The following is an 18,739-nucleotide window of genomic DNA, read 5'->3' as shown; positions in this document are numbered from 1 at the left end:
CAATCGTAGGCAAGTGAAATCTACTAGCTGTGCGGTGGGTGTCTCCATCATGATATTGCCGGTATCCTCTGTGATGGTCGCGGGGTCTACTATCCTGTTGGAGCTGAACAAAATCTCTGAATGAGAGAGCATCCCTGAACTCTTGCCCATAGGCCTGGTACTCCGCAAAATAATCACCCATATGACAAGGCTCTTCCTCCTTCTGTGCTCCAGCTCCCGTGTCTGCTCCTAGAAAAGTGGGCATGGTAGAGCGTATAGGGGCATGGGAGGCCACCTGTTGAGTAGTACCATGCTGAGTGGCACCTTGCTCTGGCAAATGGTGAGATGCACCCGATCCCTCTCCAACCTGGAAAACCCATGGGCTCTCACGCTGTCTAGCCTCCACCATCGTGAATCTCTGCCCCATCACCTCGATCTGCCTCGACAGATCCTGCACTGATTTGAGGAGCATGTCTGCAAATTTCTTCCCGTCATCATCTGCCATCGGATCCTCCTGCTCTGCGTCCACCATAGGCTCCTCCTGTTCTGTGTTCACCATAGGCTCCTCTTGTTCTGTGTCCACCACCTGAACACAGTCTCCCTCTCCGTAGGTGTTCTCCAACCTACGCTCAATATCTCTGTATTTACTACCTCTGTAACAGATGTAGGGCTTCTCCCTCGGTGTCATAGACTGCCAGCTGCACAGGTTGAGCCAGATCTATGCTCTGATACCACTGTAATATCCCTTACCAGAGATATCCCTCAAATACAAGCAAACTCCAACCAGAGAAATAACAATAGTGCAACATACGATAATGTATACATAGAAAATAAGCAGATACTCGAGAAATGCAGAGAGAAATGCTAAGCCATTTTATTATACTGAGTAATGGGAAGAGTACAAGAGGTGATCAGAAGGATAGCACCTTGACTTGCACAAGGCAAGTGAAGAAATACACTCAGAATGGTAAGGAAATGGCCTCTCTCTGAACTGCGTCCAAACTGCCAGAGAACTGCTGTGCTGCTGATACTGCTGGAATCAAATGAAGATTTGGGGTTGTTCCCCTTAGAAAATGCTGAAACTCTGGAATCAGCCTCTGCTCAATAAACCCAGAAAAGCCTAGAAAGCTTTTCTAAAATTGTTGACCCCTGAAAATCACCCCCTTGGGGATCTATGCAATCCCTGAAGGCTCTGCGCTGCTCCTGAAGAGAAACCTCCAAAACTCTGCCCGAAACTCTGCCAAAATCCTCCAATATGCAAGGGCTGATCCCTTGCTCAATCTCCCAGCTCAAATCCTCCACAAAAACCCAATCCGGAGCTCCTACCCAAAAGAAATGCGTCCTCCGCTCTCAAGACTGCGCAGTCATAAAAAATACTCAGCTCCTCTTCAACTCCTGAAATCGCTCCTGCAAAATACTAATGGAACTACCTTTGCTCGAGCAGGCACTCGAAGTCCCCCGGGGCTAAGGGTGAGATCTCCGAACGGAGACACTCGATGCACTAAACAGTGCTGCAGACAGGCTAAACAGCCAGCGTGCTCTAAGTCGAAGTGACTAGCTCAAATGCAACATAATCGAATGATCAAAATGAGGAGGCTCCTCTCTCCTTTATAGCGTTGGCCTTTCTCAAAACTCTAAGGCCACCTCTTCCAACGTAGCCTCTCTCTTGCCACGTGTTCCTTCTCATCTGCGCAGTCCCTCCAAGTGTCTACGTGGGCCCCTTCTCTACGTGGTCCCCTTCTCTACGTGGTCCTTGGGCCCCCTTGGCTCCCCTTTTAAGTTACAACGTTGTGCTAATAGGGAGTGACTTTATACATAAAGTGAGTTATGTCCCCCTTTCCTCGCTTTTTTATTTATTAATAAATAAAGTGAGTTATGTCCCCCTTTCCTCGCTTTTTTATTTATTAATAAATATAGAAGGCAAAATTGAGCAAAATCGAATATTCCAATTAGCTATGGCTAATTAGGAATATTACAGCTACTCGGAGGAAATAGGCTGCAATATCTTCTTTGTCATCCATCTTAAGACTCTCAAATTGTCTTTTATGTGTTTGGAGTTTCGCCTTTTTGACCTTGGAGTCTCCATCATAGATACCAATAAGCTTGTCCCACATTTCCTTGGCCGAATCACAGTTCATAACTTTTGTAAATTCCGAATCAGTTATTCCTCTTGTTATGGAATTTAGTGCTTTGGCATTTGCTATATAAGCTTTCTGTCTGTCCTGATCTGTCGGTGGAGTAGTTGAAGCTTTATACCCGTTAGTAATTGATTGCCATACTTCAGGTCCAAGAGACATTAAATAGAATGTCATCCTATGTTTCCAAAAACCAAAGTTTGTTCCATCAAATTGTGGAATTTTTCCTGGATCTTGATTCTTCATTGCGACTTAAGAATCCTTCTTCCAGTTGTTAGGCTGATTATGAAGAAGCTGGCTCTGATACCAATTGTTGGAAACAATGAGAGGGGGGTGAATCAATATTTATGTTTACCAGTTAAGATTCTTCACAATTATAATCAGAAAAATAAATAATAAGGATTTTATTATAAATAAGTGAGGACACCAATCCTCTTTTACAAAATTTGAGTACAATGATATTTGAGGGTACCAACCCTTCAATCTTCTAGGCTCCAACCTGTTGCCAAGCACCAACTTGGACTTTTGTGAGGCTCCAACCCTATCCTTTTCTGATTTTTAGAGGCTCCAATGCCTAGGCAACCAACCCTTCAGTCTTGTTAATAAAGATAGATAAGTCGCAAATCTTGTTCTGCACTTCACATGTCCATTTGCTCCAATGATGTATAGCCAGATCTGTCTCCTGGTGCTGTAGGTATTTCCCCTCCACTGATGATCTGAAACTTCCTTCACACCTTCACATGTTAGTTCTTCAACCAAGATCCTCCACAGAAAAGTCTACAAGACTGTCTTTCACTTATCCGAGCCACAAACAGGTGAGTATACCATAGGTTCAATGTTGCAACAATCGAGCCTCAAATTGATGCACTGCAAGTTTAACTGTGACTAACTGATGCTCCGAATATATTGAGGATGATCCGAGGCTCTTGTAGCTTAACCAAAATGCTGACCCACAGTCCTCTGAAGGTATGGTGCTAGACTGTCACGGATTTACTTGCTGCAATAGGTCCGTTCTACCCAAGATTACAACCACAATTCTAGACGCCACCGAGACTGCGTGCTCCTTCGAAACTGAAATGTTCGACAGATCTGAGCTCTTATGGCCTTATCTGCTTTAGATATCTAGTGATCCTTCTTGGCCTCTAAGTCTCCTTTTCTTTTCTCTTTCAAGTTCACGAGTTGTGAACTATATCTTCCTCTCTGTGATGGATGACTGAGATCGATGCTTGATAATGAAGTATTTGACTTGTATTTATATGAGTTTCGCCAATAAACGAAAATATATGGTTATTAAAAGAGAGGCGGACTTGTGCATGAGGTGGCACATTAAAAGTATATCGGAAGGGGTCTTTGTTAATAATCAACCAAATATAACATAGTTTCATTGTTTACGGAAACTATATTATAATAGCAACATAGGAGGGGCTATAGCTTTTAAACAATGCGAAACCGTATTACAGTGATCTTGTGGTTCAGCAGGAAACATCATTTTGTTGCACTTGGCTCAGCAGAGGTGGAGTACATGGTAGTAAGTTTGGCGAGTTGTGAGGCCATTTGCTTTTGCAAAATGCTCATAGGTTTATTTGATCTTGAGATGGGACCTACCATGATACACTGCGATAACCAAAGCTGCATCAAGCTTTGAGAGAGTCCAATGTTTCATGATATTTCCAAGTGCATAGAGATCAGGTATTACTTCATCAGAGACGTGGTTTAGAGAGGTGCTGTGAGATTGCAGTACATACCTACCGGGGAGCAAATTGCAGATATTCTCACCAAGCCTCTAGTGCAAGGTAAGTTTGTGTTTACAAGAATAAGCTGGGGGTGGTGGAGAATCCCTTCCTGGCTAGGAGTGAGTGTTGATTTCTGCAGCTGTGGAAGGTCTTCTTCTAGCTTTGTATTTTTAGCATGGAGAAGACTTCGATTTACCTTTTTGGGTGCTTGCATGCAAGGTGTAAGTGTTTTTTGATTTATTTCCTAAGTTTAACTTAGGAAAATTTCAATAATTAATTGTTGAGAACTGTTAGACTCAAGTCTAATAATAAGTAAGTTACTTTATTTAAGTGATTTAGACAATATGATCTCAATTGTTGATCTCAAGTGATCTTAGGATTTAGTCCTAGCCATTGATCGCTTAGAATATGAGGGTTAGAGATTTGGTCTAATGAAATCATTAAATAATCCTAATGATGAGGTGAAAAACACATTATTATTGTTGAGTGCTTGAGCAAGAGATTTTCTCAAGAGAGGAGAAATTTGTTGAGGAGATTTCAGGAGTAATTCAGAGGAGCTGAGTTGGAGAGAAAGAGGGCTGAGTATAGCAAGAGAAGGAAGGTGGGTTTGCTGAGAGGAGGCTGAGTACAGCAGGCCAAGCCAACACGTGCAGCAGTAGCAGGTCGAGCCCACACGTGTGGCAGCAAGGGTGCTGCACAGCAGCCGTACAACAGGCCGAAAATTCTTGCAGGCCAATTTCTTTCAGCTGATAGTGAATTTCTGAGGTTGATTTCAGGAGGAGCCAGGTTATAGGCTTCCTCACAGCAGGAAAATTTGTGTAAAATTTTCTGTGTGGGTCTAGCCCATATTTCCAGCTTTTTAGTAAAAGTGACATAGAATTGTTCGAGTGAAGTTTCTACTTTTGCATGTTGTTGCATGTCTGACTTTCTGCAATTACTTTCCGCTGCAAATTAATTTACTGGGTTAGAAATTAGAATATCAGTGTATTTATTTTACAGCAATTTTGGAATTTATTTGTGAGAAATATTTTCTGGGTTTATCATTAATTGCTGAGATAAAATAGATCAGGGCTGATATTAAAATTTTAACAAATTGCACATTGTTGATAATTAACAGCAAACGCCTTTAATCCGAACACTCAAAACATCATCCCCAGTTTTATATTATATCTCAAAACAGAAAGCAAAAGCTACAGCTCAAAACTCAAACTCTTGAACCCCAAAATAGTGCACCTTGCTCCTCCTTTATAGAGTAGGAAGAAGGGCAGGTAAAATGAATCTGGATGGATGCACAACAGTGCCTTAATGGGTGTGAATTCAAATCCTAGTGCGTGTAGCTTGAATGGATTATTGAGCCAAGCATAAAGTGTGCCCTCCTAGAGATATGTACCCTTCACTGAGCTGGGAGTCACGTTCAGGAGTGCCCCTACCAAGTTAAGGGATTCTACCCTCTAGCTTGTGCATGCAAAACTAAATATTAATAAAGTGAAAATAGATTCAAAACTGAACTGCTGAATATAGAAAAAGCATCTAAAACTGGAGAAGGACCAACGATGGTGCATGGATGCCAAAAGGCATGCATGCGCTCACTCTCTCCCACCCCCTCCATGAATGCTAGTACTTCTTTATAACTGCTGTACGAACTGTTGAAGGGAGGGATGTTGTACCATTATCTGGCACTCTCCTGTATGCTGCTCTGCTGGAGGAAAGAAGGTACTGTACCTGGACCACTCTCTGAAATATACACTGATAAACCAACAATCTGGACTAAATCCACATAATCGGTACTCATCCATGAAGCATACAAGTACTTTGATTCCAATGACCATCTAGCTCAGAATTGTGTGCAGAAGCTTTTGTGCATGTTGTACTCTGAAATTTAGGGCATTCATGTAAAATTCAGATGGTAATTGACCTTAACATGAGCTTTGTTGAATTTCGGAAAAACAGATCCTGAGGGCAAGTACGAGGCTTTGGACAAATATGGGAAAGATTTGACAGAGATGGCAAGGCAAGGAAAACTTGATCCTGTCATTGGAAGGGATGATGAAATCCGTAGATGCATTCAGATTCTTTCTAGACGGACAAAAAATAACCCTGTATTGATTGGAGAACCAGGTGTTGGCAAGACTGCAATTTCAGAAGGGTAATGACCATTCAAAGGTTTTCTGATTGATGTTCAAGAGGACGATTTATGATTTATAAGTTCATCTATAATGAATTTGATTGCAATCCAATATTATCAAATATGCACGGTTTATTTCTAATTGCACACAAGGCATTATGACAACTGTATTTGCTAATTCTCATTTATGTTTTGGCAGGCTTGCTCAGAGAATAGTGCAAGGAGATGTACCACAGGCACTGATGAATCGAAAGGTAATGATTCACTGTACTTGTTATCAGTTAAGGCCTTACGTTTTGGCATCAGTTAACAGTGTAATGTGGCTTATCTCTTTTTCTATATGACCAGAACTTCAACATAGGGCTTGCAGATCTGCAATATAGGCCTGTTAATAACAGGGTAAACATTAAAATCAGCAAGTCTTAAATTAAATTTGATTTTATTGTGATTGCTGACATATTTTTCTGGTGTTGAGTGGTAGAAAAGAAAATCAACAAGGAAGAAAACTAAAATTTGCTGATTTAAGTGTTTTCATTTGAAAACCATAAAAGCGAAATGATGCTGATCCTTTCATTTATTTGTTGGAATGAGCAACCGGAATGAATGATATGTGTGAATTGCTTCATTATTCATAAAGATGTTACATTGTGTGAGTGTTGGATTCATCTTCCAAGGTCTCTTGGACTCCTCGTGATGGTTCACCTTCCACACCATAACCCTTAGTGGATTAGGTGTCCAACATTCCCCCCCTTAATCTGAAGGGGTGTCTATGAGTCCAAGAAGAGAGCTGAAATACAAAAATGCAAAAATGTATGGAAGCAATTCGCTGAATGTGCTCTCTGAAATGATGATTTTTAAGGAAGACCACAAACCCAAAAGCTGGCAGAACTCGAGGTCTCAACCGGTGGTATAAGGATGACCACCAACACTGGAACACTTAGTGCAGTTCATGCAACAATTCCAAATCTAGCTAGAAGTTGAGGTCTTCTGCTAGAGGAAGTGCTCTCTAATGCTTTGAAAATGGAGATCATTGAGGTCTCAACCTAGAATGCTTGATGCAGTTCCTGGAACATTTCCAAATCTGGCTAGAACCTGAATTCTTCAGCTAGTGGAAGTGCTTCCTATTTTTTTGAAAAGGGAGACCATTGAGGTCTCAACTAGCGGGGGTTTAATGCTGACCACCAACTCTGGAACGCTTAGTGCAGTTCTTGGAACAATTTCAAATCTGGCTAGAAGTTGGAGTCTTCTGCTAGAGGAAGTGCTCCCAATATCGGTTTGAAGATGACCATAAACTGAATCACGCTCATAACTATGACTCTAGCTGCAACTTTGATTCTGGTTTAGGATTGAGCCTTTGATTTTGGTGTTGCTCTAGCTGGGGCTTAGGCTCTTTGAAATTGGTAGCTGATTATCAATTCCCCCCTATCAGATACAAGATGAGAAGATGATATCATTGTAACTCAGGCTCGCTTGTACATGCTTAATTGATAGGGCTTCAAAACTAGAAGCCTCACTGTCAATCCCCTCTTATCCCATACAAAATGAGAGATGAACATGTTTATAAAATGTTCACATGGATGAAGATAAAAAAGCCATGATCCTCCATGCGGGAAACTCAATAAGGGTGTCAGTTTCTACCGAAAATGCACCCATTTACAATGCAATTTCATTGGTAAACTTACAAAAAAACACCATTTGCAAGTTACCATTATTTTAAGTTGAATGCCCAAGATATACAATGCTTCTAAAAATGAAGGAAGAATGCCCAAAGCCAACAAACAAAAACAACTTGTGCGCTATTCTCCAAGATCTGGATTGAATATCTGGCTCCTCTGCAAGAGATGCAGCAAAATAGCTAAAAAAAAACTGTAGCTAGCAAGTTCGTGACATTTGGTAGAAAGCTTTTTGCCGTGTCCTGACCGTGTCTTATCAACAAATGGAAAAATGCAATAACATCTCCCTCGAACTCTGCACCTTGTCTAAATGCCTTCTGTATAATGCTCTCACATATATTAATAGTAATGAATGCCATAAATAACATCCATCCTCTTCTCAATCAATGTAGTGTGAAAATTCTTAAACAGAAATTATATTACTGCAGCATCTGATTTATTTTACCTACTTATTTCTCAATAAGTTATTTACGAAATCCCTTCAGTAAATATTAAAATAAATTCTACTGTAGATATCACACCATTATACAGAAACAAATATATGCACAGAGTCAAACACATCAACACAATTATTTTTGGACAATTGTCCCCGAAAAAACCCAATGCGAGAAAACCGGTGCAGCAGAGGAAGGTTTTATTAATCTTCAACAACAATCGCTTTTACAGATTTTTTTTTTTGCATAGACACCGGGAGAAAACACTTGAGACTTTTCTCTGAGACTTTCTCACCCTGGAGGACTTCCTTTCCCTACTGCGTCAACCTTGTGTCATTCTACGTGGCTCTGCGCTGCTTTGTCCTTCTCTGCGTCATCCACTGTGTCTCTATGATCTGCGTCTCCCTCTGCGTTGTCTCTCAGAGTCCCTGGGTCACCTCTTCTGAGCTCCCTGACTACTGCTAATCACCCCCTCTTCCTCCACCCTACAATTCTCCCTTTGAAATCGATTTCACTCTCTTTGAAAATTGATTTTCCTTGGGATACTGAGTATCTGCTAATGTATCTCTGAATGACCCTCAAGTCTTCTCTGATACTTTTCCTGTTGACGAATCAACGACTGAGATTAAGTCTCTAATCAACGGCCAAGATTAAAGCAAACTTGATCCTTGTCTCTTAGAATCTTCACACCCTTATCTTTATTAATACCCATTAGTATTTTTATTTTCCTAATTTTAGACTTAGGAACCCATTAAAAATATTAATTATTTTAATAACTCCTCTTCCGGATGGAATTTCTCAAAACGATTTTTGGGTTTTGGAGATCTTATGTGCCTTAGCCTCTCCACCAAATTTCATGGCTAGAGCACATCCAATGCTACCACAAATCAACACTCCCTCTTAGTGAGGAATGTGCTCTAGTAATGCTCCACCACTGTGTTGAAATTTCTAAGTCTAACTGGTTAGAAATTCTTCCTGCACTATCTGGTTTATTTCACCTACTTGTTTAATTACATAACAAGTTATGTAACCATATAAATACTGAAAATAAACACATGTATAGTCTCAACCATTTATAGATCATCAACTGAAAGAATAGACAAACACACAAGGGACACCGTTATTTTTGGACAACCGTCCTCGGAAAAACCCAACTTGGGAAAACCGGTGTAGCAGTTCTGAGGTTTTTATTATTAAGCAACTTTCTTGAGTACAACTAGGGTGCCAAACTGGCTCACCCAATAGAGATATCAATCTGGCAGTAATACCTCTCTTCAGAAGCAGATATTTGGCAAGTCTGCACCACGAAAAACTCTCCAATGCCTCTTTGAGGCTTTGCATCAACCTTCTGATGCTTTGTGCAGGCTCTCTAGCCCTCTGCGTCACTCATGTAGGCCCTGGTAGCCTCTGCGCAATCCCTCTGGCCCTCTGCGTGGCTCCTGCTAGCTCTGCGTAGCCTCCTTTGACTCAACGCCGATCCTTCGACACTATCTCTGCCTCTCTGCTATGCACTCAGTGCCTCTCACTGCAACTCTGATCACTGGTTCGATTTCTCTCAGCGAACCCCGCTCCAAAAAATCGAATTGATTGATCAATTTTTGTGTATCTTTAATTGACTCTCAAGCCTCCTCTTATACTTTTTCTGTTGAGTCTTCAACAGCTGAGATTAAATCTCTAATCAATGGCTAAGATTAGATTTGGCTTGATCCATGTCTTTTAGAACATTCTCACCTAGTTTTATATTAATACCCATTAATATTTTAATTTTCCTAAGTTTAGACTTAGGAACTCCATTAAAAATATTAATTATTTTAATATCTCTCTAACCGGTTGGAATTTCCCCAAACCATTTCTGGGTCTTGGAGGTCTCATGTGCTTTAGTCTCTCCACCAATTTTCATAGCTAGAGCACATCCGATGCTACCCCAAATCAACACTCCCTCTTAGCGAGGAATGTGCTCTAGTAATGCTCCACCACTGAACATTACCTTGATCATCCGGCACCGGTACCTGTGATGATGCTTGGCCTACTGCCCAACATCCTTTGCATTACTGCCTCCTGTACTGCTGCCCATGGCTCTGCCACTGCCACTGCTACATCTGTACTGCATCTCCCTCTGCATCCGTGCTGTTGCTGGTCCTTCCTCCCAAAACTGCATCTACACTGCAACTCTCTCTCATCATGCTGCATCGTGCTGTCCATAGCACTACGACTGTTACTGCTGCACTGCAACTCAGTTACTGAGAAGTAAGTAACTGATCTACCCAACTACTGACATCCTTGTCAGGCTAGAAGCCCTCCTGATGCTGAAGCTCCCTCTACTGCCTTTGCGCTTCTGCAACAACTTTGTGCCTCTCGCACTGCTGCAAACACCTCTGTGCCTTTCTGCACTGCTGCAACCTCCTCTGTGCCTCTTGCACTACTGCAACCCTCATTGCGCTGCTACAGATCCCTGCACTCTAGCACTGTTCTGCCACTCCATTCGCATCTTGCTTCTACCGACATCCATCATCATGCTACTATCTCTCGGGGCTCCTGTAGCCGGATATGATCCAAGAGTTTGGGTACCTCAAGGATCTTGCCCGACATCTTTTGTAGTCCTCCTGACTACAGCTCGATGTCACTCCACCTCTTCTCTAGAGGTGCATGAGCACTCATGGCACAATCATCATCGGTCTCTACTTCCTTCTCCGCCTTAGCCGACGCTGCCTTGGAGTCAGAAGCCTCTCCCTTATTCTTCTTCCTGGGACACTGGGTTGCATAATGACCCAACTCCCCACAATGGAAGCAATTTATCTTGGAGATGTCCTTCTTCTTCCTCTTCCCTTGTTGTCCCGCAGATGCCAGAGCCGCATCCTCTTCCTCCTCTTTCTTGATTCGACCATCTTTGCTGCTACTTCCTGTCTTGGTCAATTGTCCGATCTCTTCTTGGCGAAGAGCTGCCCACATCTCTTCCCAACTTGGAAGATTTGCTCTGCCCAAAATGCTTTGGACGAATGTCTCCCACTCCTCAGAGACTGCGTTCAGGGCGGTCCTCACCATGAACTCCTGATCCGACGTGGCCCCTATGGAAGTAAGTTGGTCCCGAATCTCCTGCAACCTGCTGAGGAATAGATCTATCTGCTCCCCCTTCTGCATTTGATACGACCGCAGCTGATTCTCCAGTAGCATCCTCCTCTGCACGGAAGTGCCTTGATACAATGTCGTCAAGGTATCCCACATCTCCTTTGCTGTATTCTTCTCGACAATATGCTGAACTACATGATCCTTGACCCCATCAAGGATTATGCACTTTGCCTTGGCCATTGCATCCTCATACCTTTTGTTATCAGCTGGGTCGACTGGGATAGCCATGGTTCTCAAGGCGAAGGCCTTGATGCGATGTTTATCTAGAACAGACAGGATCCTGGCCTTCCAGATGACAAAGTTGGATGCCCCATCCAACTTGTCCTGATCCCTTAGTTCGTTCATTGCCATCTCCGCTCTTCTCTTCGACTCCCTCTGAGTCTCTACTTCGCTCCTGGAAGTTTTCTTCTAGACTCCCTCTGAGTCTCGATTTCCCTCCTGGAAATCTTCTCCTAGACTTCCTCTGAGCCTTGATTTCCCTCTTGGAAATCCTTTTGCCAATAATCGAATCACTTCTCTCCGATCCCCTTTTCTCCTGCAACACTGATCTAGATTTCTTGGCTAGAAATCCGCCTAGGGAGCAACTTCCTCTGCCTTGGTTCTGTCCCATTAGATACTGTTTTGCTTTGACAACAACAACACCCGACCAACTTCACAATCCACAATCTGCCCACAGCGCCTAGGCCCTAGTAGCTGAAGAAACTGAGCCACTTAGCTTTGCGCAATCCCGACAAGGCTGAATTGCTCCTTTGGCCAACTGCATCATTCCTACCTGGCTGAGCAGGATGAAGTGGCTCTTCGTGAGACTCTTCTGCCTCTCTCTGCCTTTGCACTAGCCCTCTATCTGGCTCGAAATGATGACGCATACGCTCTGCGTCACTCCTTCACTGCTGCCTTTTGCTTAGGAACAACTCTGTCTCTTGGGACAACTGTTTTTGCTGCAAATTTTCTGATTTAGCTATTGCATCGGCGCTCCAGTGATCTGCTCTGTTACCATGCTGAAATTTCTAAGTCTAACCCGTTAGAAATTCTTCCTGCACTATTTGGTTTATTTCACCTACTTGTTTAATTACGTAACAAGATATTTAACCATATAAATACTGAAAATAAACACAAGTACAATCTCAACTATCTACAGATCATCAACTGAAAGAATAGACAAACACACAAGGGACACCGTTATTTTTGGACAATTGTCCCCGGAAAAACGCAACTTGGGAAAACTAGTGCAGCAGTTCTAAGGGTTTTATTATTAAGCATCTTTCTTGAGTACAACTAGGGTGCCAAACTGGCTCACCCAACAGAGATATCAATCTGGCAGTAATACCTCTCTTCGGAAGAATATATTCGGCAAGTCTACTCCACGAAAAACTCTCCAACGCCTCTCTGAGGCTCTGCGTCAGCCTTCTAATGCTCTGCGCAGGCTCTCTGGTCCTCTGCGTCACTCACGCAGGCCTTGGTAGCCTCTGCGGGTGGCTCTTGCTGGCTTTGCGTAGCCTCCTCTGACTCAGCGCTGATCCTTGGGCACTATTTTTGCCTCTCTGCTATGCACTCACTGCCTCTGGCTGCAACTCTGATCACTAGTTCGATTTCTCTCAACAAACCCCGCTCTAGAAAATCAAACTAACTGATCAATCTTGGTGTATCTCCAGCTGACCCTCAAGCCTCCTCTTATACTTTTTCTGTTGAGTCTTCAATGGCCGAGATTAAATCTCTAACCAACGGCTAAGATTAGATTTGACTTGATCCATGTCTTTTAGAACATTCTCACCTAGTTTTATATTAATACCCATTAATATTTTAATTTTCCTAAGTTTAGACTTAGGAACTCCATTAAAAATATTAATTATTTTAATATCTCTCTAACTGGGTGGAATTTCCCCAAACCATTTTTGGGTCTTGGAGATTTCATGTGCTTTAGCCTCTCCACCAATTTTCATGGCTAGAGCACATTCGATGCTACCCCAAATCAACACACTAAACATCACACTGATCCTCCAGCATCGGTACCTGTGCTGATGCTTGGCTTGCTGCCCAGCATCCTCTGCACTGCTACCTCCTGTACTGCAGCGCATGGCTCTGCTACGGAAACTACTACATCTGTACTGCAGCTCCCTCTCAACATGCTGCCCATGTTGCCCATGGCACCGCTACTGCTAATTGCTGCACTGCATCCCCTGATACATATCCATTTCTGCTAATGAAATGGATTCTTTACCATCCCCATCTTCTCCCTGAAATAAACGAACTTTGTTCTTCCTAGGGCCTTGGTGAGGATGTCTGCCACCTGTTCTCCTGTAGGAGTGTAGTTCAATTGTACTACTTCTCGTTGGACACAGTCTCTGACAAAGTGACACCAAATATCAATGTGCTTCGACCGATCATGAAATACTGGATTCTCAGAGAGCTTGATGCAACTCTGATTATCACACATGATCCTGGTCGCCTCCATCCTTCTTCTGAATAGGTTCACAAGCAATTTTCTAAGCCATATGGCTTCGCATGAAGCTGTGCTAGTGGCCATATATTCTGCTTCAGCTGAGCTCAGAGCTACGAATTTCTGTTTCCTACTGCACCAGGAGGTCATCCCCGATCCAATGTTGAAACAGTACCCAGAGGTACTTTTCCGATCCACTAAACTTCCAGCCCAATTTGCACTACTAAACCCACTCAGTCTGATGTCATTACTTCTAGTGTACTATAGTCCATACTCGACTGTTCCCTGTATATATCTGAGAACATGTTTGGCTACTGCCCAATGCGCCCTCTTAGGTTCCACCATGAACTAATTGAGGGTGTTGACAGCGTAACAAATGTTTGACCTGGTATTAAGCAGATACATCAGGGACCCTATGAGCTGCCTGTATAAGGTGGGATCAACATCTTTGTCTTTTGATGCATCAATTTTCTTCCAATTGGTGATCATTGGAGTAGCCATATGCATACAGTCCTGCATCTTGAATCTCTTCAGGATTTCTGTAGCATATCTCCCTTGTCCAAGGAAGATCTCACCCTTCTGCTGCCAAACTTCCAACCCCAGGAAATAATGCATCTGTCCCAAATCTTTCATGTCGAATTCTGTGGTTATTCTTCTTGCAGTCCTCGATGAGCCTGGATGATCTTGTTAGAAAGAGATCATCCACATATAATATTAGGACTAGGGGTTCATTCTCTACAACCAAATAGTAGAGATTGGGATTTTTATCACTCTTGAGAAACCCCATCTTCTGCAAGTAGCCATCTATTCGACCATACCATGCTCTAGGCGCCTATTTGAGCCCATACAAGGCTTTCTTCAATCTGCATACATGAGATTTCTTCTCATGTGTCTCAAAGCCTTCTGGCTGTTCAATGTATACTTCCTCTTCTATTACCTCGTTCAAGAATGCCGTCTTGACATCCATCTGAGGAATCTCCCACCCCATTTGTGCTGCAAAAGATATCACGGTTCTAATAGATGTATACCTGACTATTGGGGCGAAGGTCTCTTCGTAGTCTATACCTTCCTTCTGAGCATACCCCTTAGCCACAAACCTGACTTTGTATTTTTCCATACTGCCGTCTGTAGCGTATTTGATCTTGTAGATCCATCTCGAACCTACCACTGATCTGTCCTAAGGCCTAGGCACTACTTCTCAGACATCCTTCACCATTATAGAGCTGTATTCCTCCACCATTGCGTCCATCCAAACTTGATGTTGAACGGCCTCTTGAAAAATGGAAGGTTCCCCAACTTGAGCCTAAGGCCTGATATCTGTTTGGTTGTCTTCACTCCCTTTCACTGTTCCTGGGTGCACCAATAAAATCTTTGCATCCTGTAGAATCTGTCGGAGTTCCTGGCATGTTCTTCCTCTGGTAGTAGGTGCATCTGTTAGCTCTTCCTCTTCCTGTGGATCCTCCTATTCTGAAGGAGAATTTCTGGTACTAGCTTCTGCTGGTTGAAGTGGTTTGAGCAACAACTCATCTTTTGACTGCTCCTCGGAAGGCATTTCTCGAGATTTTCTGAAGGCCCTATCCTCCATGAACTTCACATCTCGTCGAACTACTACCTTCCTGTTCTCTGGAAGATAGATTCTATATGCCTTAGCATTCTCGTTATATCCCACAAGATATCCTTTCTCTGTAGTTTGATCTAACTTCTTCCTCTTCTCGTCGTGTATATGACAATATGCTAAACTCCCAAATACCTTGAAATGGCTAACTTCAGGTGTCTTGCCAGTGAAGACCTGCTCTGGAGTAATCTTGCCCAATGCCCTATGAGGGGTTCTATTCCGGACATAGACTGTCGTGTTGCATGCTTGTGCCCACATGAATTTTGGCATATCTTGATCATACATCATTGCCCTAGCTGCTTCCATAGTAGTCCTGTTCTTCCTTTCTGCTACTCCATTCTGCTCCCGATTGTAGGGCGCTGTCCACTCTCTTCTGGTGCCCTCCATAGTGCAAAAATCGGTGAAGTCCTTGTTGACATACTCTCCACCATTGTATGAGCGCAAGACTTTTATTTTCTTTCTTGTTAGATTCTCCACTAGAGCCTTGAACTCTTTGAATCGATAGAAAACCTCATCCTTGGTTTTCAGAAGATAGATCCAAGTCTTCCTGGAATGGTCATCGATGAAGGTAACGAAGTATTCAGCACCACTAAGAGCTTTTGTGAACATCGGTCCACAGATATCTGAGTGTATCAATCCTAGTACACTCTTGGCCCTATTGTTCCTTCTAGGAAACGTTGCTTTGGCATACTTGCCCAGAGCACACCCTCTGCATACATCATCTCGTTCAGTACTAAGATATGGAACTCCTGTTACAGTTTTCCTGAGAATTCTTAGAGCCCCATGGTGCAAATGTCCCATCCTTTTGTGCCATAGTTCATTCAAATCCTTGTCTCCATTACTGCCTATCAGTGCCATTGGTGATTCTAGCTGCAACCTGTACAACCTGTTACTTCTGATTCCGATTTGTACCTTCTTTTTCCAACTCGGGTGTTTGACGTATACTTTCTCCTTAATGAAGAAAACGTCATAGCCCTTGCTTTGAAGTTGAGATACGGAAAGTAAGTTCATCCCCAGTCCTGGCACATGCAGCACATTGGTAGCTCAGAACCGCTCTCCTGTTTCTATTTGAAAAACTATAGTACCCTTCCCTACTGGAGTACACTTTGCCTTATTCCCCATGGTGATCTGAAAATTCATTCTTTCCTCCTGATAATCTGAGAAACATTCCCGGATTCCTGTCATATGCCAAGAGGCTCCATTGTCTATATACCATACCCCTGATGATGCAGAGCTTGCTACGCAAGCAACTTCTTCTTCCAATCTGGAAGCTAGCATAGAGAAATCGAAATTTTTATTTCTTGTGCATTCTTCTGAAAATCTGCATGAGTCTCCTAACGTGGATGCCTCTGCATCATGCTCTTGATCCATAATTGATTTTCCCTTCCTGTCTCCGAAGCTTTCGCTCTAATACCATGTGGAAATTTCTAAACAAAAATTCTATTACTGCAGCAACTGATTTATTTTACATACTTATTTCTTAATAAGATATTTACGAAATCCCTTCAGTAAATATGAAAATAATTTCTATTGCAGATATCACACCATTATGCAGAAACAAATATATGCACAAGAATCAAACACATCAACATAGTTATTTTTGGACAATTGTCCCCGGAAAAACCCAATGAGGGAAAACCGGTGCAGTAGAGGAGGGTTTTATTAATCTTCAACAACAATCGCTTTTCCATATTCTTTTTTGCATAGACATTGGGAGAAAACAACTGAGACTTTTCTCCGAGACTTTCTGACACCTTGGAGGGCTTCCTTTCCCTACTGTGTCAGCCCTGCGTCATTCTGCGTGGCTTTGCGCTGCTCTGTCCTTCTCTGCATCATCCACTGCGTCTCCCTCTGTGCTGTCTGTCAGAGTCCTTGCATCACCTCTTTTGAGCTCCCTGACTGCTGCTAATCATCTCCTCTTCCTCTGCCCTGCAACTCTCCCTCTGAAATCAATTTCACTCTTTCTGAAAATCGATTTTCCTTGGGATACTGAGTATCTGTCCTTCTCTGCGTCATCCACTGCGTCTCCCTCCGCGCTGTCTCTCAGAGTCCCTACGTCACCTCTTCTGAGCTCCCCGACTGCTGCTAATCACCCCCTCTTCCTCCACCTTGCAACTCTCCCTCTGAAATCAGTTTCACTCTCTCTAAAAATTGATTTTCCTTGGGACACTAAGTATCAGCTAGTGTATCTCCAAATGACCCTCAAGTCTTCTCTTATACTTTTTCTGTTGACGAATCAACGACCGAAATTAAGTCTCTAATCAATGGCTAAGATTAAAACATACTTGATCCTCATCTCTTAGAAGCTTCTCATCCTTATCTTTATTAATACCCATTAATATTTTTATTTTCCCAAGTTTAGACTTAGGAACCCATTAAAAATATTAATTATTTTAATAACTCCTCTTTCGGATGGAATTTCTTAAAACGATTTTATGAGTCTTGGAGATCTTATGTGCCTTAGCCTATCCACCAAATTTCATGGCTAGAGCACATTCGACGTTATCACAAATCAACATGCAGTTGTATCAACGATTCAACAGTAATCACTGGGATGCTCGCCGTTATATTCTGTAAATGATTTTGAAACCTAGTAAAGTATCGATACAAAACAGGAGAGAGGTAGCTTTTGTGCTGCGAGAATTATTGCTGGACACCATACCTCAAACTTGCGTAAGACTGCTCTGCCTTTTGGAATGTATACGACTCCATGACCATAGTCCAGGTTCTGCCGACTCCTTGAACTTCTTGTAGAATTCCTGCAGAAACTCCGATAGATCTAGAATTCTAGTTAAATTAAACACAAGTAATTTGCTGATATTCAAGAGAGGAGAGAAAGAATTTTTTCCATAAAATCAATGTATTAAATTAATGAACAATAGTAATACATGAGCAACCGAACCTCTAATCCCAAAGGGAGGTGGTTATATAGAAATTGCCGAATCTAGAAAACTAGGAAAAAGTTAGTAAAAAACTAGAAAAGGCTAAGAAAAGCTAAAGGGAGGCCTAAAATAGCAACAATGACTCAAGACAACCTATGCCAACTATCAGCCACAAGGAAAGCATGAGGAGGGGCGCATTTCCTAAGGAAGGCAACTTTAAACATGCTAAAATGGTCCGGGGGACCAAATCCCTTGATTTAAGGGGGAATCTTCATGTGGGGTGCCAATCCTCAAATAACTCAAGTGGATGAGGTGTGAACATGCACTTAGATGTCTAAATGGTTTAGGAAAGTGGTTGGACCAATATTTCCATAATATTAAGCCTTTAAAGGAAAAAAACAAGGGAAAGTTGGTCCACTGAGCTAGTTTACCAAAAACCAAGTGTGAACATGATTTTTAGTGCATGTGGCTAAGTCAAGGATACTTGGGATAAAAAATAAATGTAGATGTTAGGATTATATTCCAACACTTGTCAACATGGTCATCATGCGATAGTTGTGGAGCCTATTTTTCCCTCCAAAAACACAAAGGTTAATGGCG

At 42.4% G+C, this 18,739-nt stretch overlaps 1 protein-coding gene across 1 annotated transcript in view; it reads left to right on the top strand.

Annotated features, from left to right (window-relative positions):
- The window catches only part of LOC149185121 (chaperone protein ClpB3, chloroplastic-like), a 245,209-nt gene that overhangs the window by 26,740 nt on the left and 199,730 nt on the right, over nucleotides 1-18,739 (top strand). The window contains exons 4-5 of the mRNA XM_089417771.1: nucleotides 5,798-5,993; nucleotides 6,172-6,226. Of these exons, the coding sequence (XP_089273897.1) occupies nucleotides 5,798-5,993; nucleotides 6,172-6,226 (251 nt within the window). The remainder of the gene's footprint in view (nucleotides 1-5,797; nucleotides 5,994-6,171; nucleotides 6,227-18,739) is intronic.

This window comes from Pinus tabuliformis, chromosome 3_2, assembly GCF_031772625.1.
Source record: "Pinus tabuliformis cultivar Carrire ecotype Pingquan chromosome 3_2, CPIR1, whole genome shotgun sequence".
NCBI lineage: Eukaryota > Viridiplantae > Streptophyta > Pinopsida > Pinales > Pinaceae > Pinus > Pinus tabuliformis.
The sequence above is the reverse complement of the archived record's forward strand: the minus strand, read 5'-3'. Positions and strand labels throughout refer to the sequence as shown.